Below are 27,797 nucleotides of genomic sequence, written 5' to 3' on the forward strand. Positions count from 1 at the left end.
CCTTACACAGGAGATCAATACACAAATCACATGGCCACTGACCCATAAAATTAAAAAGCCTGCATGGCTCTGGTTTTTTTTTTTTTTTTTTTTTCTGAGATGGAGTCTTGCTCTGTCACCCAGGCTAGAGTACAGTGGTGCGATCTCAGCTCACTGCAACCTCCGCCTCCTGGGTTCAAACGATTTTCCTGCCTCAGCCTCCCGAGTAGCTGGGATTACAGGCGCCTGCCACCGCACCTGGCTAGTTTTTGTATTTTTAGTAGAGGCGGGGTTTCACCATCTTGGCCAGGTTGGTTTCGAACTCCTGACCTTGTGATCCACCTGCCTTGGCCTCCCAAAGTGCTGGGATTATAGGTTATAGGCATAAGCCACTGCACTCGGCCTCTGTTGTCACTTTCACTTGAATCCACATGTTCCACTGGATCTGTGATTTGGGAAATCTCCCAATGTGCACCCAGTTACCACTCAATACCAGTCCCTGACATGGGGCATCAATGGATTTGGTTTAGGCAAAATGTTTAAGGGTCTAGCATAAGGATCCAGGACAGTGGCTAAGCAGCGCTGGCACAGAAGTACAAGCAGGCACAAGGTAAGACTACACCCACCAACATGTGAGGAAATGGTTGACTTGTTGCTAAGGAAAGGAAACCCATAAAAGAACTACATACACGTTATGATTACAGCTTAATAATTTTTTTAAAAGCCCAGAAAGATATATACATATACACACACACACACACACATACATACACACACACACACACACACACACAATTTTTCTTTTTTTTTTTTTTTTGAGACATAGTCTTGCTCTGTCGCCCAGGCTGGAGTGCAGTGGCACTATTTCGGCTCACTGCAACCTCTGTATCCCAGGTTCAAGCAATTCTCCTGCCTCAGCCTCCTGAGTAGCTGGGCTTACAGGCACGTGCCACCACACCTGGCTAATTTTTGTATTTTTAGTAGAGACGGGGTTTTGCCATGTTGGCCAGGCTGGTCTTGAACTCCTGACCTCATGTGATCCACCCACCTTGGCCTCCCAAAGTGCTGGGATTACAGGTGTGAGCCACTACACCTGGACACACACACACATTTTTGAGACAGGGACTCACTCTGTCACCCAGGCTGCAGTGTAGTGGTGTGATCTCAGCTCACTGCAGCCTTGACCTCCCCAGGCTCAGATGATCCTCCCGCCTCAGCCTCCCAAGTAGCTGGGAATACAGGCCTGTACCATTATGTCCAGCTAATTTTTGTAGAGACAGAGTTCCACAAGGTTTCCCAGGCTAGTCTCGAATTCCTGGGCTCAAGCCATCTGCCTGCCTCGGCCCCCAGAGTCCTGGGATTTCAGGTGAGCCACTGCGCTCAGTCCCAGAAATATATAAATTAAGATACTAATGGGTAGTGCCAGACAGGAGGAATTATAGCTGATCTTAATTTCTTTTCTCTAATTCTATATTTTCTGTAGTATGATTATATTTCTTCTATTATATTTTTCCCAATACAACTTTGTGGGCCCTGCCCTAGAAATTCTGATTGTAATCCTGGGATTGGGCCTGGAGAACCTATATTTTAAAGAGATCCTTAGATAATCCTTTGTAGCCTCTCACTGCTGGCCACAGGGAAGTGCTGATCTAGACCCCACAAAGTTAAGCTGCAGTATTTAATTAGGTAATAATAAAATTCCATTATGTCCATATTGCTGAAGGAGAATGCTTTTTGGAATTTAATAGTTTCAGCACTAATGGGTTGATTTTCTGTCTTTGGTTTCCTGCTGGATGTGAAAGAAGGGAAGTCAACACTTAGGTAGACCCTTTCGGAGGTTGCACAGCCAGTGTTCACACCTTCTCACTATGTTCCATAGGCTAAAGTGTCAAATCCAGAGAAAGACACTCTTCAGACCAGTTAGGGTTTCACATGATTCTCCCAATGGATTTCAGGATGGTTTATTCTTAGAAAAGCCCTTAATTTAAAAACGCATTACATAGAAAACATATCAAGGGGAGTTACATCATAAATGCATGGGTGTGCAGGTAGGAAGTCTCTGAAGTCTAGAGAGAAGAGCAGATGGCAAAGCTGGCAAGGTTCTCTGGCCTGAATTCCAAGCTGAGAGAAACTTGGGAAACAACACAGTAATGTTCACGTCATAAACCAGATGTCTTCTTTTTTTTTACACAGTCTCCCTCTGTTGCCAAGAGTGCAGTGGTGCCATCATATAGCTCACTGAAGTCTCGACCTCCCAGGCTTAAATGATCCTCCCACCTTAGCCTCCCAAGTACCTGGGACCACAGGTGTGCACCACCATGCCTGGCTAATTTTTTATTTTCTGTAGAGACAGGGTCTGCTTATGTTGCCCAGGCTGGTCTCAAATTCCTGGTCTCAAGTGATCCTCCCACCTCAGCTTCCCAAAATGTTGGGATTACAGTGCGTGTCACCACACCCAGCAAAAGCAGACGTCTTAATCACTGTTGATCTCAAAAGGAAGTACACAGGACAGTCACAACTGAGTAACTCAACTTTGAGAAAGAAAAAATAAAATATGAACTTACATTTGTTCAGTTTTCTTGGGCAGCTTGCAGTCACCACCTGTGAAAGAGGCCCACTAAGAATGTGACAAGAGCACAGGATATGCAAACACTTAACAAGGAAGCTAGAAATGCTTAATTTACCTGGAAGGCATTGTCAAGAACTAAATTTTTTTTCTTTTCTTTTTTTTTTTTTTTTTTGAGACACAGTTTAGCTCTGTCACCCAGGCTGGAGTGCAGTGGCATAATCTCGGCTCACTGCAACCTCCACCTCCCAGGTTCAGGCGATTCTCCTGCCTCAGCCTCCTGAGTAGCTGGGATTACAGGTGCACGCCACCATGCCCCGCTAATTTTTGTATTTTCAGTACAGATGGGGTTTCGCCATGTTGGCCAGGCTGGTCTCAAACTCCTCACCTCAGGTGATCCACCCACCTCGGCTTCCAAAGTGCTAGGATTACAGGCGCGAGCCACCATGCCCAGCCTATTTTTTTCTTTTAAGTTAAAAACAATACAAACACCAACAACAGTGAAACCCAGCCATTCCCAATAGCCTCCTGGACCTTCACCCGCATTTCCCACTTTTACAACCCACTCAGCAACACCACCAAATACCAGAGATGTGCAGAATCTTAGGTTCTGGAATGTTTTTATTTTTAATTTTTTAAACTTCGAGGCATCAGTAAACAGGCTCAGTTCTACCTCTTGCTTTATCTCCTTAATTACCTGACCCAAGTTATGCTTCTTTCCAGAGTTTCCTGGCTTATTTAACATCATCCAGAATAAAATATGGTTCCTGATATACTCTCCTCTGTGTAGCAATGCTGAGACCTGCGTTCATTCCATAGGTTCTTTTCCATGTGTCTTTGAATACCTGCAACTTCTGGTTACCCCAGTAAACAGGGCAGCCCCAGCAAGCCTAGCCTTTCTGGATGGCCCCACAGCATGCTTCCTAGCTCCTAAGTACCCTTTTATTACGGCATTTTCTCACTTTGCTCACAAGAACAGTCTAGTGGGCACCTGGCTGAGTCATCCAAATTCCCACTGCGGACCCCACCTCCTGCTTTTTTGTTGTTGTTGTTAAGACAGAGTCTCACTCTGTTGCCCAGGCTAGAGTGTAGTGGCTCAATCTTGGCTCACTGCAACCTCCACCTCCCAAGTTCAAGCGATTATGGTGCCTCAGCCTCCCGAGTTGCTAGGACTACAGGTGTGCACCAGCACGCCTGGCTAATTTTTGTATTTTTAGTAGAGATGGGGTTTCACCATGTTGGCCAGGCTGGTCTCAAACTCCTGACCTCAAGTGATCTGCCTGCCTGGGCCTCCCAAAGTGCTGGGATTACAGGCGTGAGCCACCATGCCTGGTCCCTACCTCTTGCTTTCTTAAACTGGGTCTTATTCATCTTGGCCTCCCCTGTGACACCTAGCACCTATACACATGGTTAGACTTAATGTAGGCTGCACCAATCATCTTCCTCTTGAAACACATTCTGTGAGAAATGTGTTAGACACATCAACTATCCAGAAGTAACCAGAGAGGGAGCTGGAGGCCCATAAATTGGGTAACATGAGCTTCCAAGCAAAGTAGTGAACTGTGTGTCAACTTCTAGTTCATGGGAGAGACTATTCATTAGATAAGCTGATGAGATGACAACTTACAGGGACTTACCCAAGTAAGGAACATGAGTAGCTCCAAAAAAGTATGTTCTTGAACAAGCAAGAGGTCCCTTTGGTGAGACACACTGGGCTACCTGGATGTCAGAAAAAAATAAAAAGGGGCAATAACTTAGGCATGTACTAGTAGATAAACAAAAAGTATAGAGTCAATGGAAACAAATTTTCTTTTTTTTTTTGAGACAGTCTTACTCTGTCGCGTAGGAGGGAGTGCAGTGGCGCAATCTCAGATCATTGCAACCTCCACCTCCCGGGTTCAAGTGATTCTCCTGCCTCAGCCACCCCAGCAGCTGGGACTACAGGCACGTGCCATCACACCCAGCTAATTTTTTTTTTTTTTTTTTTTTCTATTTTTAGTAGAGACAGGGTTTTGCCACGTTGGCCAGGCTGGTCTCAAACTCCTGACCTCAGGTGATCTGCCAACCTTGGCCTCCCAAAGTGCTGAGATTACAGGCGTGAGCCACTGCACCTGGCCAGAAATAAACTTTCTTCTACAAAACGGATTTATTATTTTTTAAAGACATAGGGGAAAAGATGATCTTTAACTGTTTTTCCAAAGGTATCGTTTGGTGTGTGTGCGTGCATGCGTGCATGTGTGTGTGTGTGTTTGTGTGTGTGTATGTGTGGTTTAAACTTTGGCTATATTGTGAGGGTGCTGTTGGATACTCAGTTAGCCCAGGGATGCTAAGGCAATCATGATTCAGAAGGAAAAAGGAAGCAAGGTGTTTGGCTTTTGACTGTCATTAATACTTAGTCCAGAGCTTTCACAGAGAAGCCCCTGGCTGACATGACAGGCAGAGGTGTGGGACAGCTCCAAATTCAGGAAAGGAGGGTGCTATCCACATCCCCACATCCATTTGTATTTCATCTCTGTACATAGCTCCTGCGGAAGAGAAAATAAGTCCCTCTAGGTTTTCAAATTTTTATTCTTCTTCCCTGTTAAGATGTTCATTAATACAGAGATAAAATAGATGTCCTTTCCTCTTCTGAAAATCCAGCATCTCATGAGGGTTCCTAGAATAACAGGTATAAAATGCAAAAATACTGCCACAAGAACTAAAGGAACATTAATAAGTACAATATACAAAAAGTAGCTAAATATGACACAAATATTCATTCCTTCTATTTTACTCAATTGTTTAAGACAACAACACTAGAATTCAAGGCATTTTTCTATAATATTGTGAATCCAAGTTACAGATTGGAAATGAGAACTTATTCTAACTAACCTATAAAAAAAGTTACTAATAGTGAACATGATCAATATTGCCATGACAATGAATGAAAACTCATGGAGGTATTTCTAATTGCTGGTTGATACATATTTCCTCAATTAAAACATGTTCCTTGGATCTCCAAATTTGCCCTTATTAAAGGTTTTTTTTTTAAAGGTGCCAAGTGTTTGTGCTATGAATTGAGTTAAAGTCATATGGTTTAAACCCCAGATTTGAAGGGACACAGTTCTCTTTCAGTTGTGTACACTTGAGTACATGAATCTGAAGTGTATCTCAGTCAGAAGATCAACATACCAGCACAGGTGTTGGCCAGTAGAATGGGATCTATACACAGAGTCAACATTTCTCTCAGGAAAGAACTTTGGATTTTCTTAAGTTGTTAAAATAAGTAACTGGTTAAGAGTCTAAACCTTGGTGTCACAGAGCACGACTCTTAAAAACATTTTAAGTCAGGCTGAATCAATTGTGAACTTCCCTGAAAGACTATAAAAAAACAAGAAGAACCTCAAGACAGCTTCATTGGATGTCTGGTCTAAAGGTACCTATCCTTGTATTCAAAGGAAGATTTTGAAATAAATAAATAAGTAACAATATATATCCAGATAATCTTATCCACAGCCTTGGTTTTAATTACCCCCTTCATACCAAGGGAATGCTCAAATGTTTACTTCCAGACAAGACTAATCCTCGCAATCCTAGACTTATGTATCTAACCACTGCCGCCTCAGCTCTATGTGGGTGTCTCACAGTCATTTCAAACTCACTGTCTAAAGTGAACTTCACACACATCCAATTTGACTCTCCTCAGTGTTCCCTCTCCAAATGAATAGTTTCTTTGTCCACTCAGTACAGACATCAGAATCTTGGAGCTTCCATGTCTTTTTGTGGCTTGACAGCTCTTTTCTTTTTATCCTTGAATAGCATCCATTCACTTACTGAAAGACATCTTGGTTGCTTCTAAGTTTTGGTAATTATAAATATCCATATGCAGGTTTTTGTGTGGACATAAGTTTTTAATTATTTGGGTAAATACCAAGGAGTGAAATTGCTCGATCTTATGGTAAGACTATATTTAGTTTTGTAAGGAAATGCCAAACTGTCTTCCAAAGTGACTGTACCTTTTTGCATTCCCACCAGCAATAAATGAGAGTTCCTGTTGCTCCATATCCTCACCAGCATTTGGTGTTGTCAGTCTTCTGAATTTTAGCCATTCTAATAGGCGTGTAATGGACATCTAAATTATTGCTCCAAACATTTCCTAGCTGGCTCTCAGTCAGCCCAGGATGATAAGAAATTCACAACTCAGAAAGAAAAAGGAAGCAATGTGTTTGGGTCCAAACATTTCCTAGCTGGCTTTCCATGGAGTTTTCAAGTCTATGAGATCCTCAAAGGCAAAGATCATGACTATCCCTTCATCTAGCACAGTGACTGGCATTTACTAGACATTCAACAAGGATTACTGACTTAATGAGTGAAAACTCTTTGGCTTTGGAGTGATACAGACCTGAGAGCAGAAATTGCTTTTACAATACAATCTATAATGTGGATATTCACTGGGTGGTTTTTAAATTTTTTTGGCAACTTTTGAGATAAAATCATTTTAAGGTATATAATTCAGTGGTACACTGCCTTGATCATTTTGTTCTCTTCCCTTCCTGATGTTCCAAGATTCCTTCGTTTATCATTTCCTCTCTGTTTGGACCAAATTTCTTTTTTTTTTTTTTTTGAGACGGAGTCTAGCTCTGTCACCCAGGCTGGAGTGCAGTGGCGCGATCTTGGCTCACTGCAAGCTCCGCCTCCTGGGTTCACGCCATTCTCCTGCCTCAGCCTCTCCGAGTAGCTGGGACTACAGGCGCCCGCCACCACGCCCGGCTAATTTTTTGTATTTTTAGTAGAGACGGGGTTTCACTGTGGTCTCGATCTCCTGACCTCGTGATCCGCCCGCCTCGGCCTCCCAAAGTGCTGGGATTACAAGCGTGAGCCACCGCGCCCGGCCTGGACCAAATTTCTTTAAGTTATTCTTTTAGGTAGGTCTTCCAGCAACAAATTCTTGTAGTTTTCCTTCATCTGTGAATGTCTTGATTTTCCCTTAATTCTAGAAGGATATTTTTATTAGATACAGATTTCTAGGTTGACAATTCTTCTCTTTCAGCATTTGAAATATAGGTGCCACTTCCTTCTGGCCTTCATGGTTTCTGATGAGAAAGAAATACAACTTTCACTCAAAAATTGTTGGCCGGGCATGGTGGCTCATGCCTGCAATCCTAGCACTTTGGGAGGTCGAGGCGGGTGGATCACCTGAGGTCAGGAGTTCGAGACCAGCCTGGCCAACATAGTGAAACTCTGTCTCTACTAAAAATACAAAAATTAGCCAGGTGTGGTGGTGGGTGCCTGTAATCCCAACTCCTTGGGAGGCTGAGGCAGGAGAATAGCTTGAACCCGGGAGGTGGAGGTTGCAGTGAGCTGAGATCATGCCACTGCACTCCAGTCTGGGTGACAAGAACAAAACTCCGTCTCAAAAAAAAAAAAAAAAATTGTCTTTCCCCCTATGGGTAAGGTGTTATTTCTTTCTGGCTGTTTTCAAGATTTTTTGTTTGGGCTGAGCATGGTGGCTCATGCCTGTAATCCCAGCACTTTAAGAGGCCGAGGCAGGCGCATCACTTGAGGTCAGGAGTTCAAGACCAGCCTGGCCAACAGGGCAAAACCCTGTCTCTACTAAAAATACAAAAATTAGCCAGGCATGGTGGTGTGCACTTGTAGTCCCAGCTACTTAGGAGGCTGAGGCATGAGAATTGCTTGAACCCAAGAGGTGGAGATTGCAGTGAGTCAAGATTGAGCCACTGCACTCCAGCCTGGGTGACAGAGCAAGATCCCACTTAAAAAAAAAAAGATTTTTTGTCTGTAGTTTTCAACAATTTGACTTTGATGTGTATTGGTGTGGGTATTTTGGGGTTTAATCCTATTTGAGGTTCACTCAGCTTCTTCATTTTGTAGATTCATAGTTTTGTGGGGGTTTTTTTTGCCAAATTTGGGGAAATTTCAACCTTTATTTCTTCATTTTTTAAGTCCCATCTTCATTCTCCTCTCCTTCTGGTACTCCAACAATATGAATATTTGGATTTTTTGTGAGAGTCTCACAGCTCTCTGAGGTGCTGTTCAGTTTTTTTCAGTCTATTTTCTGTTGTTCAGATGGGTGATTTCTATTGTTCTATCTTCAAGTTCACTGATTCTTTATTCTCTCATTTCTGTTTTGCCATTGAGCCCATTCACTGAGTTTTTAACTCTGACTACTGTTATTTATTTATTTATTTTTGAGATGGAGTTTCGCTCTTGTCTCCCAGGCTAGAGTGCAATGGCGCAACCTTGGCTCACTGCAGCCTCTGCCACCCAGGTTCAAGTGATTCTCCTGCCTCAGCCTCCCGAGCAGCTGGGATTTTACAAGTGCCTGCCACCACGCCTGGCTAATTTTTGTATTTTTAGTAGAGACGGGGTTTCGCCATGTTGGCCAGGCTGGTCTTGAACTCCTGACCTCAGGTAATCCAGCCTCCCAAAGTGCAGGGATTAAAGGTGTAAGCCACCGCGCCTGGTCTATTTTTACTTTAAAAAAACTCAATTTGGTTTTTCTTTTTTTTTTCTTTTTTCTTTTTTTTTTTTTTTTTGAGATGGAGTCTCGCTCTGTCCCCCAGGCTGGAGTGCAGTGGTGCGATCTCGGCTCACTGCAAGCTCCGCCTCCTGGGTTCACACCGTTCTCCTGCCTCAGCCTCCCAAGTAGCTGGGACTACAGGAGCCTGCCACCACACCTGGCTAATTTTTTCTATTTTTAGTAGAGATGGGGTTTCACTGTGTTAACCAGGATGGTCTCGATTTCCTGTCCTTGTGATCTGCCCACCTTGGCTTCTCAAAGTGTTGGAATTACAGGCGTGAGCCACCACACCTGGCCTCAATTTGGTTTTTCTACACATCTTCTATTTCTTTGCTGAAACTTTCTATCATTTACTCCAAGGGTATTTGTAGTTGCTCACTGAAGTTTTTTTTTTTTTTTTTTTGAGACAGAGTCTTGCTCTGTCACCCAGGCTGGAGTGCAGTGTTGTGATCTTGGCTCACTGCAACCTCCGCCTTCCGAGTTCAAGCACTTCTCCTGCCTCACCCTCCCAAGCAGCTGGGACTACAGGCACGTGCCACCACGCCCAGTTTTTTTTTTTTTTTTTGGGTATTTTTAGTAGAGACCAGGTTTCACCGTGTTAGCCAGGGTGGTCTTGATCTCCTGACCTCGTGAAGTATTTTTATGATGGTTGCTCTAAAATCTTTGTCAGTTAATTCTCACATCTGTGTTCTATTAGTGCTGGCACTGATGACTGTCTTTTCTCATTGAGTTTGAGATCTCTAGTGATTTTTCAGTTGAAACGTGGACATTTTTAGTGGTTTCCCTGGAGTTTGTGATATAAATTAATAACTAATCGAAGTCCACCTTCAAATTACACTCTATCACTTTGTGTGTAGTGCATAAACCTTGTGTCAGAGTACTCCCATGTCCTCCCTCCTGTGCCTTATTACATTGCTGCCACTCACTTATCTACATGCTTTAATCACCTATACACTGTTACTATTATTAGAGAGTTACCTTTTAGATTAGGAATAAGAAAAATAAAAGATTTCATTTTATCTTCATTTATTCTTTCTTTGATGCTCTTCCTTTCTTTATGTGGATCCAAGTTGCTGATATATATATAATATATTACATATATAATACATATTATATATTACGTTATATATAATTAAATATATAATATATACACACATACATAGTGTATGTATAATAATATATATATACACACACACATACACACACACATACATAAAGAACAACTTAACATTTCTTACAGGACAGATCTGCTAGTGATAAATTCAATTTTTCTGTTTGTCTGAGAAAGTATTTCTCTTTTGTTTCCCCCCTTTTCTTTAGAAGGATAATTTTGTTGGATATAAAATGTTGTTTGGTTGGTGTGTTTTTTCATTCAACACTTTAAAGTATCATTTCACTCTTTTCTTGTTTGTATGGTTTCTGATAAGAAGTCCACTGGAATTTTCATGCTTGTTCCCCTGTAGGTAAGGTGTTTTATTTCCCCTTTTGGCTTCTTAGGAGATTTTCTGTTTGTCTTTGATCTTCTGAAGTTTGAATAGGATAGGCCTAGGCATAGAGATTTTGGGATTTATCCTGCTTGGTGTTCTCTAAGCTTCCTGGGTCTGTGGTTTTGTGTCTTTGTCATCAATTTTGGAAAATTCTTGGCTATTACTACTTCAAGTACTTCTTCCGTTTTCTTCTCTTTCTTCTTCAGGTATTCCCAGTACATGCACATTATACCTTTTGAAATTGTCCCAGGGTTCTTGGATGATTTCTTTTTTTTTTTTTTCTGAGACGGAGTTTTGCTCTTGTTGCCTAGGCTGGAGTGCAATGGTGCGATCTCAGCTCACTGCAACCTCCGCCTCCTGGGTTCAAGCGATTCTCCCACCTCAGCCTCCCCAGTAGCTGGGATAACAGGCATCTGCCACCACACCCAGCTAATTTTTTGTATTTTTAGTAGAGATGGGGTTTCACTATATTGGCCAGGCTGGTCTCGAACTCCTGACCTCAGGGAATCCATCTGCCTCGGCCTCCCAAAGTGCCTGGATTACAGGTGTGAGCCATTGTGCCCAGCTGGTTCTTGGATGATTTTTTTTCCCTCATTGTTTTCTTCTCTTCACACTCCTGTTCGGGAATTTTCTGTTGACCAATGTCATGCTTACTGATTCCTTCCATGGATATGTGTGCTTTACTGATAAGCCAATTAAAGGTATGCTTCTCTTCTATTACAGTGCTTTTGAATCCTAGCATTTCCTTTTGATTCTATCTTCAAGTTTCCACCTCCCTGCTTACATTATTCATCTCTTCTTACATGTTGCCTATGTTTTCCATTGGAGCCTTTAACATTAATCATAGCTATTTTTAATAATCTGTATATTACAAAATATGAGTCATATCTGAGTCTGGTTCTGATGGTTGCACTGTCTCTTCAAATAGTGTTTTTTCTTGCCTTTTAGCATGCTTTGTAATTTTTTGTTGAAAGCCAAAAATGATGTATCAGGTAACAGGAACTGAAGAAATAGACTTTTAATGTGGGATTTTATGTTAATCTGGCTGGGAGTTGGGTTCTGTTTAATATTTTCTGAAGCTGAAGGTGCCAGGGACTTCAAATCCCTCTAGTATTCTTCTATTTTTCTCCTTTGGGTTCCCTGTGAACTCCACCTTAGATGTACCTTGCAGCTCTGTCAGCAGTAACCCCCTATTATATTGTAGACCTATGCTAAGGTAATGGGGGAGGCAACCATTCTATGATTTTACGGTTAAATCTCAGTCTTTCAGTGGGCCTGTGTCTCCAGGCTGTGACCATCAAAACTGTTTCTTAGTTATTTCCCCCTTCCCTCGGGAAGACAGGAAGGCTACAGTGACATGTGCCTGTGGTCCCAACTATTCAGGAGGCTGAGGTGGGAGGATCACCGAGCCTGGGAGGTCAAGGCTGCAGTGAGCCAAGGCTGTGCCACTGCACTCTAGCCTGGGTGACACAGTGAGACCCTGTCTCAAAAAATAAACAAACAAACAAAAAAACTAGTACCTACTAACCACAGCTTTCCTGATTGCCAGAGACATTTTGAAAATACTCAACATTCCACTGAGATAGCACAGACTTTCACAATTGTTAAAGTCTCATATTCAGGTCTAATGTTTTCTTTAAAAGAATGTAGCAGACAATCTGCCACCAAATGCAAAAATCTTCTCTCTGGCACTCTCAACAAACAATGATCATCAAGGTTGGCTTCTGTCCTTAAATGTAACAGTCAAGGCATAACAAACTTAGGCTTGGAATAACTATCTTCAAATTATTTTGAATTTTAAAAATTCTATTGACAATATTACTCTGACAACTTAAAGACTGGTTTGTGAAACTATGTTCTGAACTTTTTCCTTCAAATATTTCAAAATTAAATGTGATGTTTTCAAATCACACCTAGTACCTATAAAAAAAGTATACACAGTTTCTAATCACTTCTTTTCACTCTAAAACAACTTCAAGTTCAGGGTTAAATCAACACACTAACTGGAAAAGGTTCCTTTTGTCTAGCTCCCACCACCCACCCCGCCCCCGCAACTTGATAATAAAACTAATCAAGCACCAGGCAGTCCAGCCACTTACCATGTGCTTGGCAAAGCTCCCGCCGGGACCAGTGCTTCGTACCAGATGTCCTTCAGAAGGGAAGTTAAAGTTGCCAGCATTCAGGTTTTCTCGTGTGGAGTGATTACCAAAGAGAACAAATGGCTGCCGATTAGGGCTAGAGAGCAAAGTCAAAAACATGTGATTAGAAAACAGTTCCTGGCCAAGACAACCTTCCATGACCTTAATAAGTCCTCAGGCTTTTCTGAGGGACAACTGCAGCCTGAGCAAAGCGGTCAGTCAGTACAGTCGACCGAATATCCTTGGCTGGTTGGAAACGGATGCCAGCTGTCTCCCTACTGACCCATAGGGATCAGTTAACATTTAGGGACATAACTAAACTCAAGCTAGGTTTGTATTTTCAGCATGTCCCACTTTTTGAGGAATAAGTTCCATAAGTTTGCTGTCCATGATACAGTGATAGAGCAAAACTCCGGTATTATAAAATAGAATTTTAACAGAAATATGAGTCTTAAAGGATGACAGTTATGATACTTGGACTAGATAGACAATAGAGCAGTCACCAATTCCTGAGTAACTTTCGATAGGGAAGGAGCACAGAAGGGTTGCAAATTTTCTCAATACCACACATACCCGGCTCTGTACTCACCCCCTTCCTCCCTGCCCTCTTGGCTGAACTTTTCCTCTCCCCTACTTTCTGCTCACTCCTCAGCCCACTCTAATCAGCCTCCTCAGTCATTCACCCAGAGAGTTCTTACCAAAGTCACCAAGTGACTTTCACGTAGCATACAGCAAATCCAACAGATGGTCTTCAGGTCTTCCTTCCTTCCTTGGTCTCTGAGAAGCACTTGACTCCCTCCACCCTCCACTGCAAGAACTGTTTCCCCTCAGTCTCCCCAGTCAGTCATCCTCCTCTTCCACCTGGTCTCCGAATAGTCCCAGAGTTTACCTGCAGCTTGCTGCTCCCTCCTCTCCTCTGTGATGATGTTCCCTATGTCTGCTCCCCTTCCAGTTCTTGCAGGAAATAAACGGCATCACGACCCACCCAGGAACTCAGCCATCTGAAAGGCCTCCTTGACTTCTGCTTCTTCCGCCTTCAAATCTAATCAACCTCCCCAAAAGCCTTCCTATTTAACCATTTTCTTCCATCTTCATGGCCACAACCTTAGTCCATGCTGCCATCATTTCTTGCCTGGACAACTGCAACCCTTCCTCACTGTTTCCCCGTTTCCACTCTTGCCCTCCTATAATGGATTCTCTACATTGCAGTGATGACAATCTTTTTTTTTTTTTTTTTTTGAGACAGAGTCTCGCTCTGGAGTGCAGTGGCGCGATCTCAGCTCACTGCAAGCTCCGTCCGCCTCCCGGGTTCACGCCATTCTCCTGCCTCAGCCTCCCGAGTAGCTGGGACTACAGGCACCTGCCACCACGCAGAGCTAATTTTTTGTATTTTTAGTGGAGATGGGGTTTCACCGTGTTAGCCAGGATGGTCTCGATCTCCTGACCTCGTGATCTGCCCACCTCGGCCTCCCAGATGATAATCCTTTAAACGTGCCAATTTACTGCCTTTATGTTATTTTCTGGAGAAGGGCCACAATCTTGAACGTGGCTAAAGAGAACTTGTATGATCTGGTGAACTTTCTCAGCTCCATAGAAGGCCACTCAACTCCAACTTCAATACTCCAGCCAAGATCATTTTCTTTGATGTCCCTTATGTTCTTGTCTCAGGGTCTCTGCTCTTCCTCCTATTCCCAGTTATCTCTGTTCATTGTTCAGCTCTCTCCTGGAGGGGGCTGGGCTCTCCTGTGATGGGCTTCAAAGTACTATGCTCTTTTCTCCTTCATGGCACCAATCAGAGTTGGTAATAACAGATTTCTTTAAGATGTTTGATTAATGTCTTTTTCTCCACTACCCTATAAACTTTATGAGGGTAGTAATCATATTTGCTTCCTTTTTTTAAACCATGAATCTCTCTTGATTGGTATGTCGTAGTTCTCAGTGAATATTTGATGACTCTATCCTCTATCTTCTTCCTAAATTGCCTTCAGTGTGTGTGCCATGTAAAGAATTCTCTGCATTTCTTTTCACTACTCTTAAAAATACTACCTTAAGCCTCAGACAAACAAGGGCTTTTAAAAGTAAGCTTGGCTGATTTTTCTTCTGAAGCTTAATTCAAGCTAGGTGACACTTTGGGCAGAAAAAGATGACTCTGAGTCCTAGCCAGGGTATGTTGTTTCACTATTAGATTGGATTGGAATTGGGGGAAGAAAAGAGAGAAGAAATGTCCTCTCTATCCATCAGAGGAAGTATCTCCTGCTGATCATGACAAAAGATATGTGGGAAGAAACATTTTCGAACCCTCATTGAACCCATCTTCGTGGGGCTGGACCTTCACACCTGATCCCTTTTACTCCCTGCAAGCCACTGTTGCTCCCCTGCCCAGCCCTTGGACTATGCATATGTCACATGCATAGTCTGCAAATAGTTTTTCCCATTCTGAGGACTGTCTGTGTACTCTGATGATTATTTCTATTGCTGTGCAGAAGCATGTTCATTTAATTAGGTCCCATTTATTTATTTTCATTTGCTTCCTGTCATTTTCCTGAGCCAGAATGAAATTAAAAATTCCTTTCTTTAGATTTTAGCAGGCAACAGTGATTTATTTATTTATTTATTTATTTAGAGACAGAGTTTCACTCTTGCTGCCCAGGCTGAAGTGCAATGGCACGATCTCGGCTCACTGCAACCTCCGCCTCCCGGTTCAAGTGATTCTCCTATCTCAGCCTCCCAAGTAGCTGGGATTACAGGTGCATGCCACCACACCTGGCTAATATTTGTATTTTTAGTAGAGATGGTCAGCCTGGTCTCGAACTCCTGACCTCAGGTGATCTGCCCACCTTGGCCTCCCAAAATGCTGGGATTACAGGCATGAGCCACCGCACCTGGCTGACAACAGTGTTTTAAAAGCTAGTTTACTATAAAATAATAACATAAAAATGAAAGCAGTGAAACAGACACATTTACAGAGTACAGATTTCTTACCCTGTGATGACTAAAGTCCACCCATATTTTCCTGACTCTAGCTTCTGAACTTGAATGCACCCCCACAGCCAACCCCCTTGCCAATTCCATTTTCTCTATCACCATTCACCCTTCTTCCCCAAGAAAGAAACTTACCTGTTTTCAGTTATATGGCTAGAGATCATTCCATGACTGAAATAACTTCTGAATGGCTAAAAAGAAGCCAACATTGTATATATTAAGAACACAATTTGGTAAAACAGTCATAAAACCCCTCACATATGTATGTATGTACACACATGCTTCAGGAGAGTGTATAGCATGTGTGTGTGTGTGTGTCACAGAGAGAGAGAGAGAGCTACAGAAAGACAGAGATGTTTGTAGATTATTATAAGAACATGGAAAGATGTGTATGGTGAATAGCAATATGAATTTTAGGAATAAGTGGCAAACAAAATAATACCAAAAAAGAAAAAAAGACAAAAACTTGCAAAAAGGAAAATAAAGAAAAAAATCCTTTTAATGTACAGTGTTTAACTACTGAAAGAAAATTGAACCAATCACCATCTATGGTCCAAGTTGCTAATCATGTGGAGATTTAAAAAAAAAAATTTCTTCTACATTTCCAATACATTAATATATACAAATTCTACTGTGCTAATCCAAGGAATTTCGAAGTATACTGATGGAAGTTTCCTGGGAAATCAATGAAGTAAGTCTCAGCTTTTGGATGCATAGTGTGAGGCTAAACACTAATCAAAACTTAACATGCATGCTCTCATGTCCAAAGGATCCAAAAATTCAAATGGTAATTTTAATCCCACTAAATAATATTTACTGTTTTTTTTCTGATTAATATACGTTCATTGTAGAAGACAATAAAAACCTATAATGTCTAAAAACTATTAACATTTTGGTAAATTTTCTTCAAATCTTTATGGTACATCACAGATAATATATGATTGCACTAAACTTTATTAAATAGTCTTCTGTTCATGGAAATTTATATTGTTATTAATTCTTCAATATAATGGAAAAAATACACACACATACACACACACACACACACCCACACACACACACACACACACACACACCTCATGAAATGAACTTAATAAATTTAATCTGCAGCTCTGATGATTTCCTTAAGGCAGATCTGGAAATGAAATCATAGAATAAAAAGGCAGAACTATGTTGCCAAATTGTTCTTTAAGAAAGTTCTATCCATATACATGTCTACCTACAATATGAGTGTGCTTGTCTCATGGTCTCCTCATAAGCACTGCCTATGAAATGGTTTCAATATATTTGCCAAGTTGACAAATGAAAAATGGGACCTCATTGTTTGTTGTCTTGTTTTATACCCCTTGGCATTTTTAATGAAGTAGAATATTTTAGACATGTTCAGTGGCCATTTGGATTTCCCTTCATTAGTTAACAGTTTATTTACATTCTCCGGATATTTACTAACTGGAGTATTTATTTATTTATTGAGGCGGAGTTTTGCTCTTGTTGCCCAGGCTGGAGTGCAATGGCATGATTTCAGCTCAGTGCAACCTTCGCCTCCCAGGTTCAAGCAATTCTCCTGCCTTAGCCTCCCAAGTAGCTGGGATTACAGGTGCGCATCACCACACCGAGCTAATTTTGTATTTTTAGTAGAGACAGGGTTTCACTATGTTGGTCAGGCTGGTCTTGAACTCCTGACCTCAAGTGATCCACCCATCTTGGCCTCCAAAGTGCTAGGATTACAGGCATGAGCCACCATGCCTGGCTCAATTGGAGTTCTGATGTTTGTCTTACTGATCTGTAAAAACTATAGATTAACAAAATACTTAAAATTTATTGTGGGCTTACCATGTGACTGTGATAGGCACTTATCAACTCAAGCAATCCTAATAACAACCTATGAGCTTCATTCTATCATTTCCTCTCTAGAGATGAGTTGACAAAGATACAAAGTTAATTTACTTGTCCAAGGTCACAGAGCTAGTGAACTTGTACAGCTGGGATTCTTACTTGGTAATCATTTGAGGGAAAAAATAAAAGTAGATCCATATCTCACAACATATTCCCACGAATTACATTTGGATTAGGGATCTAAATGTAAAAATTCAAGCCATACAAGTGCTGGAGGGTGACCTTCAATTACAGCCTTTCCCTATATAATGACTCAAAATCCAGAGGCAAAGAAAAAAAAGGCAGATCAATTTATATAAAAACAAAAATGTTTGCATGGCAAGAAAAAAACCCATTATAAACAAACCAACTGATAAATATGGAAAAAGTATTGGGAGTATATACTAGAGACAAAATGCTAATAGCCCAAATATGTAACAAACTCTTAAAAACCAGGGGACACAGGAGGCGGAGGTTGCAGTGAGTCGAGATCGTGCCACTGCACTCAAGCCTGGTGACAGAGCGACACTCCATCTCAAAAAAAAAAAAAAAAGCCAGGGGACAAAAAACTCTCCTAAAACCTATGCTCTCTAGTTCAGTTAATAATACACAAAATGGTCATCAAACATAAGAGGGAATGTTCGAACTTACTAATAGAGAAATGTAAATTAAAACAATACCAATATACTATTTTTCATGTGAGACTGAAAATTTTTAAAGTATGAGAATACATTCTATTGGTGAAGTTGTGCAGCAACAGGCGTTCATATAGTGCTGGTGGGAATGCAAACAGGCACAACCCTTCTGAAGGGGAATTTGGCAATAACTAACATGACATATGCACTCACCTTTTGACCCAGCAATCCCATCACTAGGTAGGTATATATACCTCCAACAATAGGAACATACATAAGCGCTGAGTTATTTACTATGGCTCTGTTTGTAATGGCAAAATATTAGAAACAACCTCAGTATGTGCACATACAAGAGGGGCTGAATAAATTAAGACAAATCCGCAAAATGGAGTACTATGAATTGTAACAAAGATCTCAATGAACTGACTTGAATATGTTTACATCATTAAGAAAACAAAGAAAAAACAAAAGGACTGGGAGAGAGTTCCAGGATATACTGTTAAGTGGAAATGACTATATGCTACTCTTCAATGTTAGAAAGGTGACAATACGAGAAAATGCACATGTATTTGCTCATTTGTGCAAATGAAATAGAAAAGGTAAATGAGAAACTCAAGAGGGTTGTTACCTACTGTCAATGGAGTGGGGAAAATGGGTGGAAAGAAGAAGGCAATAAGAAAAGAGTAACAGGAAACGACAGTGACACTTCTGAGTATACCTTTTGGAATCTCTTTTACTCTTAGAATCACAGCAATAGAAGAAAAAAGAACACCCCAAACTGAAAAGGATATCAGTGAGATGTGGAACAACTTCAAGTGGTCTAATGTAGAAGCAAATGGAGTCCCTCAAAGAAAGAAGAGAGGTTTGGAAAAGAAAAAACATTTGAAGAATTAATAGCGAAACACTTTCCAAACTTAAAGAAAACTATAAATCTACAGACCTAGGAAGCTCAACGAAATCCATGCACAAGAAACATGAAGAAAACTACAGCAAGACATACCATAATCAAACTACTCAAAATCAGTAATAGAGAGAAAATCTTAAAAGCTGCCAGAGGGAAAAAAAAAAAAGGCCTGCTATATTCAGAGATTGGGATAAAAGACTATGGTATGTACAAAGATTAGGATGAAGGACTTCTCATCAGAAATAATGCAAGCAAGAAGACACTGAAGCAAGATCTTTCAAGTATCAAAAGGTAAAAACTGTCAATCTAGAATTTAGACATGGCAAAAATATATTTCAAAAATGAAGGCAAAATAAAGATTTTTTTTCCAGACATTCAAAAGCTGAAAGAATTTATCATCAGAAGATTAATACCACAAAAAAATATTAAAGACCAACCTTCAAGGAGAAGGATGCCAAGGGGAAGTCTGGGTCTACACAAAGGAATGAAGAGCACCAGAGAGAGCAACAACATGGGCAAGTATATTACACTTGACCTTTGCTAAAAGGCCGAGAAGCGATACACGGGCAAATATATAAGACTTTTTCCCTATTATTTAAATCTTTAAGAAAGATAATTGATTGTTTAAAGAAAAATAAGAGCATTGTATTGTGGGGTTTATAAAATATGTAAAGGTAGCCAGATGCGATGGCTCACGCCTGTAATCCCAGCACTTTGGGAGGCCGAGGTGGGCGATTGAGATCAGGAGTTCGAGACCAGCCTGGCCAACATGGTAAAACCTGTCTCTACTAAAAATACAAAAATTAGCTGGGCATGGTGGTGTGTGCGGGTAATCCCAGCTACTTGGGAGGCTGAGGCAGGAGAATTGCTTGAACCCTGGAGGAAAAGGTTGCAGTGCGCCGAGATCATGCCACTGCACTCCAGCCTGGGCGACAGAGCGAGACTCCATTTCAAAGGTAAAATGCGTAACAACAAAGATCAATTCCAGCTCTAAACCATCAGCAGGAGGGCTTGCTCTGAGCCACAGGGGAGCACAGGAGAGTTGAGGGCTGCAGTGAGTGCCCAAGAAGGCTAGAATGCAAGCTTAGAAGGATTCCTTGGATCCTTCCTGGTAATTAGTTTTTGAGGCTGTCCTGTGTCTTGGTTCTCAATCTAGATACTTCAGGTTTACTCAGAGCCTGGTAACTGCTGACTAGCGTCATCTGCTTGGCAAGACATCTTGGCATTCATTATCTGGAGGTTAAACTGACAAAGGCGTGCTACTCACATGTGGATAATTATTCCTACGTCTATTAACTGGTGCCCAGTAGAATTCCCGGCACCATCACACTGCAAAGCAAAAATCCTTCTAATGGAGAAGCTGGCACAAAATAAAAGACAGCTTTTTATAAAGGGTTGGCATGGGGGGAAACTTCTTTATGGTATACAACACAGCTTAAATGATAAATTAGAACTGATAGTGTTGTATTTTGAAAAAAATTTAATAAAAAATTAAAACAATAAATAAATTAATCATTTTATTCTTCCTATTTGACCCTTCCCTTACATACCTCACCCGCCTGAGATTCTGAAAGTTCCAGCAGGAAAGGAATTTCTGTGTCAAAATTAGCGAAGAAGCTAGTCCACTGATGTTCAAAAGCCACCAAATCCTGGGAAAAAAAAGGAAACAGATAATGTGTTTGGTCATATAAAGGAGGTATTTTAGAAAACGAAAACTATGAAACTGTAACTTATCTCAAAACACCAGACCATTTATGTATGTTATTTTAAAAGGTAGTAGCAAACTACTAGTACATGCTACTCATATGGATGAATCTCAAAAACATTATACCAAGTGAAAGAGCTAGATGTAAAAGACCACCTGATATGTGGTCCATTCATATGAAGTATCCAGAAAACGCAAATCTGTAGAGGCAAAAAGTAGACTAGTGGTTGCCTGGGGTTGGGATGGAGACTGACTGCAAGTGGGCACAAGGGAACTTTCTGGGCTGATGAAAATGTTCTCTGTAAATTTACTAAAAATCATTGAGTTGTACACTTAAAATGGATGAATATTATGGTACATAAATTATATTCCAAATAAAGCCATTTAAAAGGACAGCTAGGAGCAGTGGTTCACATCTGTAACCCCAGAACTTTGGGAGGCCCAGGTGGGAGAATCACGTGAGCCCCAGGAGTTCCAGACCAGCTTGGGAAACATGATAAGACGTCGTCGCTACAAAAAAAAAAAAAAAAACCCGTGAAAAAAATGAGCTGAGCTTGGTGGTGCGCACCTGTTGTCCCAGCTACTCAGGAGGCTGAGGTGGGAGGATCGCTTGAGCCCAAGAGGTCCAAGTTGGAGTGAACTGGGATTGTGATGCTACACTCCAGCCTGGGTGACAGAACGAGACTCTGTCTGAACAAATGAATGAATGAATGGACAGTAATGATCCTTAAGCACCTTACTTTAGCAACTCTGTTGGGAGGAATTTATTTACAGGGCACCTAAAGGATGGTACCATGTCCAGTGCCAAAAGAGTCACATCTGAGCAGCTTTGTTGAAGGACTGGTTGACTTTAGTTAAAGGGCAGGGTGGCATAGAGCCCTCTCCTTCCTTATGCCCTCTTTCTAGTAGCCACATGAGTACTGAGAAACTGCACCCTTCTTAGCTGACTCTCCTCTACATGCAGCCTCCATTCCCTATCACAGCTGCTTTTTAGCATCCTTTCTGAACTCATTCTTATTCTCAAGCACTACAAATTGCTTTTTGCTATGGGCTTTTCTTGAAGGTATCATCAATTAACAAAAAAAAACCCACCAATTAGGACTTGCTTAAGATACTCCTCAAGTATTATCCTTGTCCTTATTTTGAAGTTGCTAATAATTTGTACTCAAATTGGACAGTCATCTTCCCTGTCCATTTTGCACCATGGAAGAGTATGTATGTTAGTCACCCAGTCTAGTGCCTTGCTCATAGCAGGCATTCTGTTTGCTGCACCAAAACTCACTGGCCAGATCTATGCCCTCCTCCTCTCAAGCATACACAAGTACTCAGACCTCTGTGCTAGCCAGGTGCTGACTCTACTTCTGGCCCTAGACATAAAGCACAAGGCAACACTGCTGGGAAGACAATGTAAATTCTCTACTTGCTGCCCAGAATATCTATCTATATCTATATATACAGATGTGTGTGTATCTATGTATACATAGGTACACATGCATATTATATATGATACTTATCACAGACATACATACACACACACACACACACACACACAAAATTCTGGCCAGGTATGGTGGCTCCTGCCTGCAATCCCAGCACTTTGGGAAGCTGAGGGGGAGGATCATTTGAGCCCAGGAGTTCGAGATCAGCCTGGGCAACATAGTGACACCCCATCTCTACCAAAAAAAATTCTTTTCAGTCATCATGTAGGTGACAGTGCTGATGGTGTTTTCTGAGTACGTTTTATATATAATGTAGGATAAAACAAAAAAATGTGTGTGTGTATACAGGTATCTATCTATCTATATATATACATACACATATTAGGAGGAGGGAGGGAGAGAGAGAAAGAGATAGAAAATATTTCCTAGCTCTATCTACTGAAGAGATTTAGAAACAATGGCCAAACCACCAGCAATGAGTACTTCTAGCACTCAGATTGTGGTGCTGAAATACCACTTCTCATTCAAAGAAACCAGAACATTTTAGAGAACTGACTGAGTGTGGGTCTCAGACAGGAAATGTAAAGATAAGGCTGGGATATCTTAACATAGTAGCTGGCAAGGAAGTTATCAAGGACTATTAGTATTCTGTTAAAATAAGATTCTGTTAAATTGTGAGTCAACCTGAAGGGAGTTCATTATCCAAAGACAGAAAAATTTGAGCATCACTGAAGATGGCAATGGATATAAACACATCAAATATGTTTAAATCTATGAGTTCAAAATATATACAATATACATATATGCAATATATTTATGTATATATATACAATTGGAATAACACCATTGTACAATGGTGAATTGAGGATCTAATTAATGAATTAAGGATCTAGGGATTACACATCAATTGCTGTTCACAAAACAAAAAGAGAACCAATTAGACATTATGTGCTTCTTGATAAAGAATGTAACACCCTATAGGAAGTAGTCTTTTCTCCAAAAATCAACCCTGAAACTGATTAAAGCTCTAGATTCAATTACCAATGATCAGGATATACAGGAGACAGGGGAAAATGTTAAACTACATCATGGGAATACAATTAAGAAAATTTCAACTGGGGCAGGTGCAGTGGCTCATGCCTGTAATCCCAGCACTTTGAGAGGCTAAGGCAGGCAGATCTCTTTAGGTCAGGAGTTCAAGACCAGCCTGGCCAATGTGGAGAAACCCCATCTCTACTAAAAATACAAAAATTAGCCAGGCATGGTGGCACGTGCCTGTAATCCCAGCTACTGGAGAGGCTGAGGCAGGAGGATTGCTTGAACCTGGGAGGCGGAGGTTGGAGTGAGCCAAGATCACGCCACTGCACTCCAGCCTGGACAACAGGAGTGAGACTCCATCTCAAAAAAAAAAAAAAAAAAAAAAAATTCAACTGATGGCAACTATAAAACAAATGATATGGTTTCTTCAACAGCTAGTTAGGGGGCAGGGGGGACAAAGAGATAGAGAAAACCTACAGATTAAAAGAAACCTAAAACACACACATGCATACAGGGCAGGCAAACAAAACTAACCTATGTTTATAAAATCACATTTGGATGATAAAACTGCAAAGAAAAGTAAGGAGATGACTACCATAGAATTCATGATAGTGTTATTCTTGCGGGAAGAGGAAGGAGGTAATGGAGGTTCTGTTGCTTTGCTTTATAAGTTATTAGACTGTACATCAGTTTTATGCTATTTTCTGAGTCTGTGTTATTTTTTTTTATGTGTTTTGAGACAACGTCTTGCTCTTTCACCCAGACTGGAGTTCAGTGGCGTGATCTCAGCTAAATTTTTTGTATTTTTAGTAGATATGGGGTTTCACCATGTTGGCCAGGCTGGTCTCGAACTTCTGACCTCAAGTGATCTGTCCGCCTTGGCCTCCCAAAGTGCTGGGATTACAGGTGTGAGCCACTACACCCGGCCATCTATGTTATTTTAATAATGAAAAGTCTTTAAAAGCAAATGCGTAAGTATTATTTGTTCATTACAGAAAACAGAATAAGAATCACTGTAAACACTCTGGCAAATGTTCTCTCAACTTACTTTTACATAGTATTTTGTATATAGAAATGTGCATGTACTTGTAACTGGTAATCTGCAGGGTCCTCAGTTAGAATGCCTTGCCATACCACCTCTGTGCCTCAGCCCGATAAACCCAACCTTTTGGGTCTGGGTTTCTGACTCACTGCTATCAGGTCCAGTCAGTGCCCCTGTATCCTGGGCCCAGGGCAATCTTTCCACTTTGGCACTGGGTTATCCCCTTCTGGACCCTGGAGATAGATATACTTCTAGCAATTCCAACTAACACTTTAACCACAGACCTTCAATGTCTGTCTGACCTCTCTGGTCCCAGATCTATTCTCCTTTTCAAGTTGGCTGTCACTCACATTCCAGCAGTTAAAGAATGTTTCAATTCAGAAAAACCTATGCTTGAATCTCTGCCTCTTACTGGCTGTGTGACCTTGGGCAAGGAACTTAACCTGAGCTTCAAATGCCTTATATAACTGGGATGACTACTACCTACCTTGCACAGATATTACAGGAATTAAGTGAAATAATCTGTATCAAGTGCTTATTATCAGACCTTGCACACTAGATATCTTCAGTACTGCCTCTACTGCAGGTCAGCCCAAGGCTGGCTGTGAGAAAGATGGTAATTGCAATGGATATAAACGCATCAAATATGTTTAAATCTATGCGTTCAAAATATTTATATATATACGTATAAATATGTATTTACATGTTATATATACATATATGTAAATTCTATATGAAATAATTCTATATGAAATGTTATTTTATGTATATTATCCTTTTAAATCTTCCTGACATCTTTGTTACTTCTCTATGCCCACTTTACAGAAGAGACTGAGGCACCAGGCAATAAAGTGACATATCCTCAATATGTAAATATATGTATATATAACACATATATGTTATATATAACATGCATACAGATATTATATATAACATATATACAGACATATATATAACATATATATAACATATGTGTATATGTATGTAAATAAATATATACATCTGAGCCTTCCCCTCAACATCCTGACATTTGTCTGCTGTCTCTCTCTCTCAGATACTCATAATGCACATCACTGGCCTCAGGGAAGCTGTGCCCAAAGCCACTCATCTCAGAGTGCATCTTTGCCTTGCTTACTTGGCTCTGTCCAACCTCTTCAGCTTTACCAGAATGCTTCACTTTGTGAGATTTTAAAAAAACAAAAAGGGACCGGGTACGGTGGCTCATCCACTTTGGGAGTGGGTGGATCACCTGAGCCCAGGAGTTTGAGACCAGCCCGGGCAACACAGCAAGGCCCTGTCTCTAAAAAAACACAAAAATTAGCCAGATGTGGTGGCAAGTGCTTGTAGTCCCAGCCTCTAGGGAAGCTGAGGTGGGAGAATCACTTGAGACTGGGAGGCAGAGGTTGCAGTGAGCCGAGAGAGCACCACTGCACTCCAGCCTGGGCAACAGAGTGAGACCCTGTCCCCCCGTGCCCTCCCCCACCAAAAAAAGGCTATTAATACAGAATACACTGTGTTTCAGTTCTATTAGAAACAGACTCAGGAGGTGTATTTCCACTTAAATGGCCTACCTGGTGACACCCACTTTGGTTTGGGTCTATGACAGGAAGCAGTCACACAGTTAAGCAATACCAATTCTCTGCTAACTTGTAGGTGAAAAACACAGTGTGCTTTACGGGTTACAGAGAAGAAGAGAGGCACTTTGTTCCCCAAAAAACCACCCCTGAGGGAGGTGTATATGTCAGTACTAATTATAGAATAAGGTAGAATGAATCATTAAGTACTGCTTTTAGGTCCATGCATATTCTATTTTTCCAATGCAAGATGCAATGACTCATATTAAAAATCACCAGCATTCTATATGAAATGTTATTTTATGTATATTGTCCTTTTAAATCTTCCTGACATCTTTGTTACTTCTCTATGCCCACTTTACAGAAGAGACTGAGGCACCAGGCAATAAAGTGACTTGCCTGAGGATTCAATACTAACAAGCAGCAAAAGCAGAGAAATATCTAGACAAGAGATACCTAGAACCTGTGTGCTTTCCACTAGACATGCTATTCTCCCAACTTTTCCCCAACATAAACACTGCATTTGTGGAAATAGATACTGTTGTAAGTAAGTGGAACTGGTCAGGTAAATGGAAAGATTATCATTCAGATTCTTCAAGGCCAAATCCAGAAGAAAGAAGCAACAGAGGTCAAGAACCATGCCACTGTGCCTTCGCCCTTAGCAGGAGGACAAGGATACTGAACTTCAAACAGAACTCCTGGCTCTAGGCTGGCATCCAGCAGAGGTAGCTCTTGGGTGGCTCCAAGTCCATATTCATTGTACCATCCCCAGGTTAGGCAAGGACTGGCTTAAATACCAGTGAGGGTAAAGCAGCCACATTTGAGCACCTTCTCTCAAAATTCAGCAGAGGACTATTCTGGTGCTTTCAGACAGCCTCCTTCCCTCTCTGTCTAGAATGTTCTACCACCTTCTCCCCTTTCTGGAAAATCTCTGATGACCACACATGACTCCTCTGAGAAGCAATCCTGAGCACTTCCAGGCAGAGTTATCACCTTACTTTATTATTTCCAAATACAGTTAAATCTGGCTCTCAGCCTTTACTCTTCAGGATGGATGAGAAGTCCACTATCACACATCAAAAGGGCTTCCTTCTCCTTCTTCCAATCACCTAAGAATACCAAGCTCATAGAAGTCAGAAAACTAGGAAAGAGCCTGCTCTACAGCCCATGGTGATCACCACTGTTGCTGCTTCAGCTGCATGATGTCACTGCTATTCCAGGTGCAATTAAAGATGCTCTCCCGAGTGGACCCTCTCTACTGACTCTAGGGACACTAGCAATGGTCTTAAAACTACAGTGCTATTCTGGCCTCTATGTGTGACCTGCAGTCTCCTCAATTGAGGAGACTGCATGCAGATACTACTAAATTACCTGTCTCTCTTCTTTATCAGTGGTTAAATAGTCTTCCTAATTCTTATATTCTCTGTACATTTGTGCCTTTTCACTTTTTTTCATAATTAGGTTAGTCAGGGGATGATGTTTTTTTCAAAAACCAAAAATTTCAGATGTTATTTTTCTTTTACATTCTTCTTTAATTATAAATGTTTAAACAGAGGTTGGGTTCGGTGGCTAATGCCTGGAATCCTAGCACTTTGGGAGGCCGAGGCAGGCAGATGACCTGAGGTCAGGAGTTCGAGACCAGCCTGGTTAGCATGGTGAAACCCTGTCTCTACTAAAAATACAAAAATTAGCCAGGCATGGTGGCGCACACCTGTAGTCCCAGCTACGCAGGAGGCTGAGGTATGAGATCACTTGAACCTAGGAGGTGGAGGCTGCAGTGAGCTGAGATTGCGCCACTGCACTCCAGCCTGGCTGACACTGAGACTGTTTCAAAAAAAAAAAAAAAAGAAAATTTTAAATAGAACAGACGTTCAATTTTATCAAATGCCTTTTTTTTTTTAGCATCTATGGAG

General features: G+C 41.2%; 1 protein-coding gene across 2 annotated transcripts in view; it reads right to left on the minus strand.

Annotated features, from left to right (window-relative positions):
• Nucleotides 1–27,797, minus strand: part of DNAAF9 (dynein axonemal assembly factor 9) — a 171,286-nt gene that overhangs the window by 80,945 nt on the left and 62,544 nt on the right. For both annotated transcript variants that reach the window (XM_055264885.2, XM_055264886.2), the window contains exons 8-12: nt 20,637–20,735; nt 15,808–15,863; nt 12,652–12,787; nt 4,183–4,264; nt 2,544–2,580 (exon numbers count right to left, since the gene is read on the minus strand). In XM_055264885.2, coding sequence (XP_055120860.1) covers nt 2,544–2,580; nt 4,183–4,264; nt 12,652–12,787; nt 15,808–15,863; nt 20,637–20,735 — 410 coding nt within the window. The remainder of the gene's footprint in view (nt 1–2,543; nt 2,581–4,182; nt 4,265–12,651; nt 12,788–15,807; nt 15,864–20,636; nt 20,736–27,797) is intronic.

Source organism: Symphalangus syndactylus, chromosome 24, assembly GCF_028878055.3.
Source record: "Symphalangus syndactylus isolate Jambi chromosome 24, NHGRI_mSymSyn1-v2.1_pri, whole genome shotgun sequence".
Lineage (NCBI taxonomy): Eukaryota > Metazoa > Chordata > Mammalia > Primates > Hylobatidae > Symphalangus > Symphalangus syndactylus.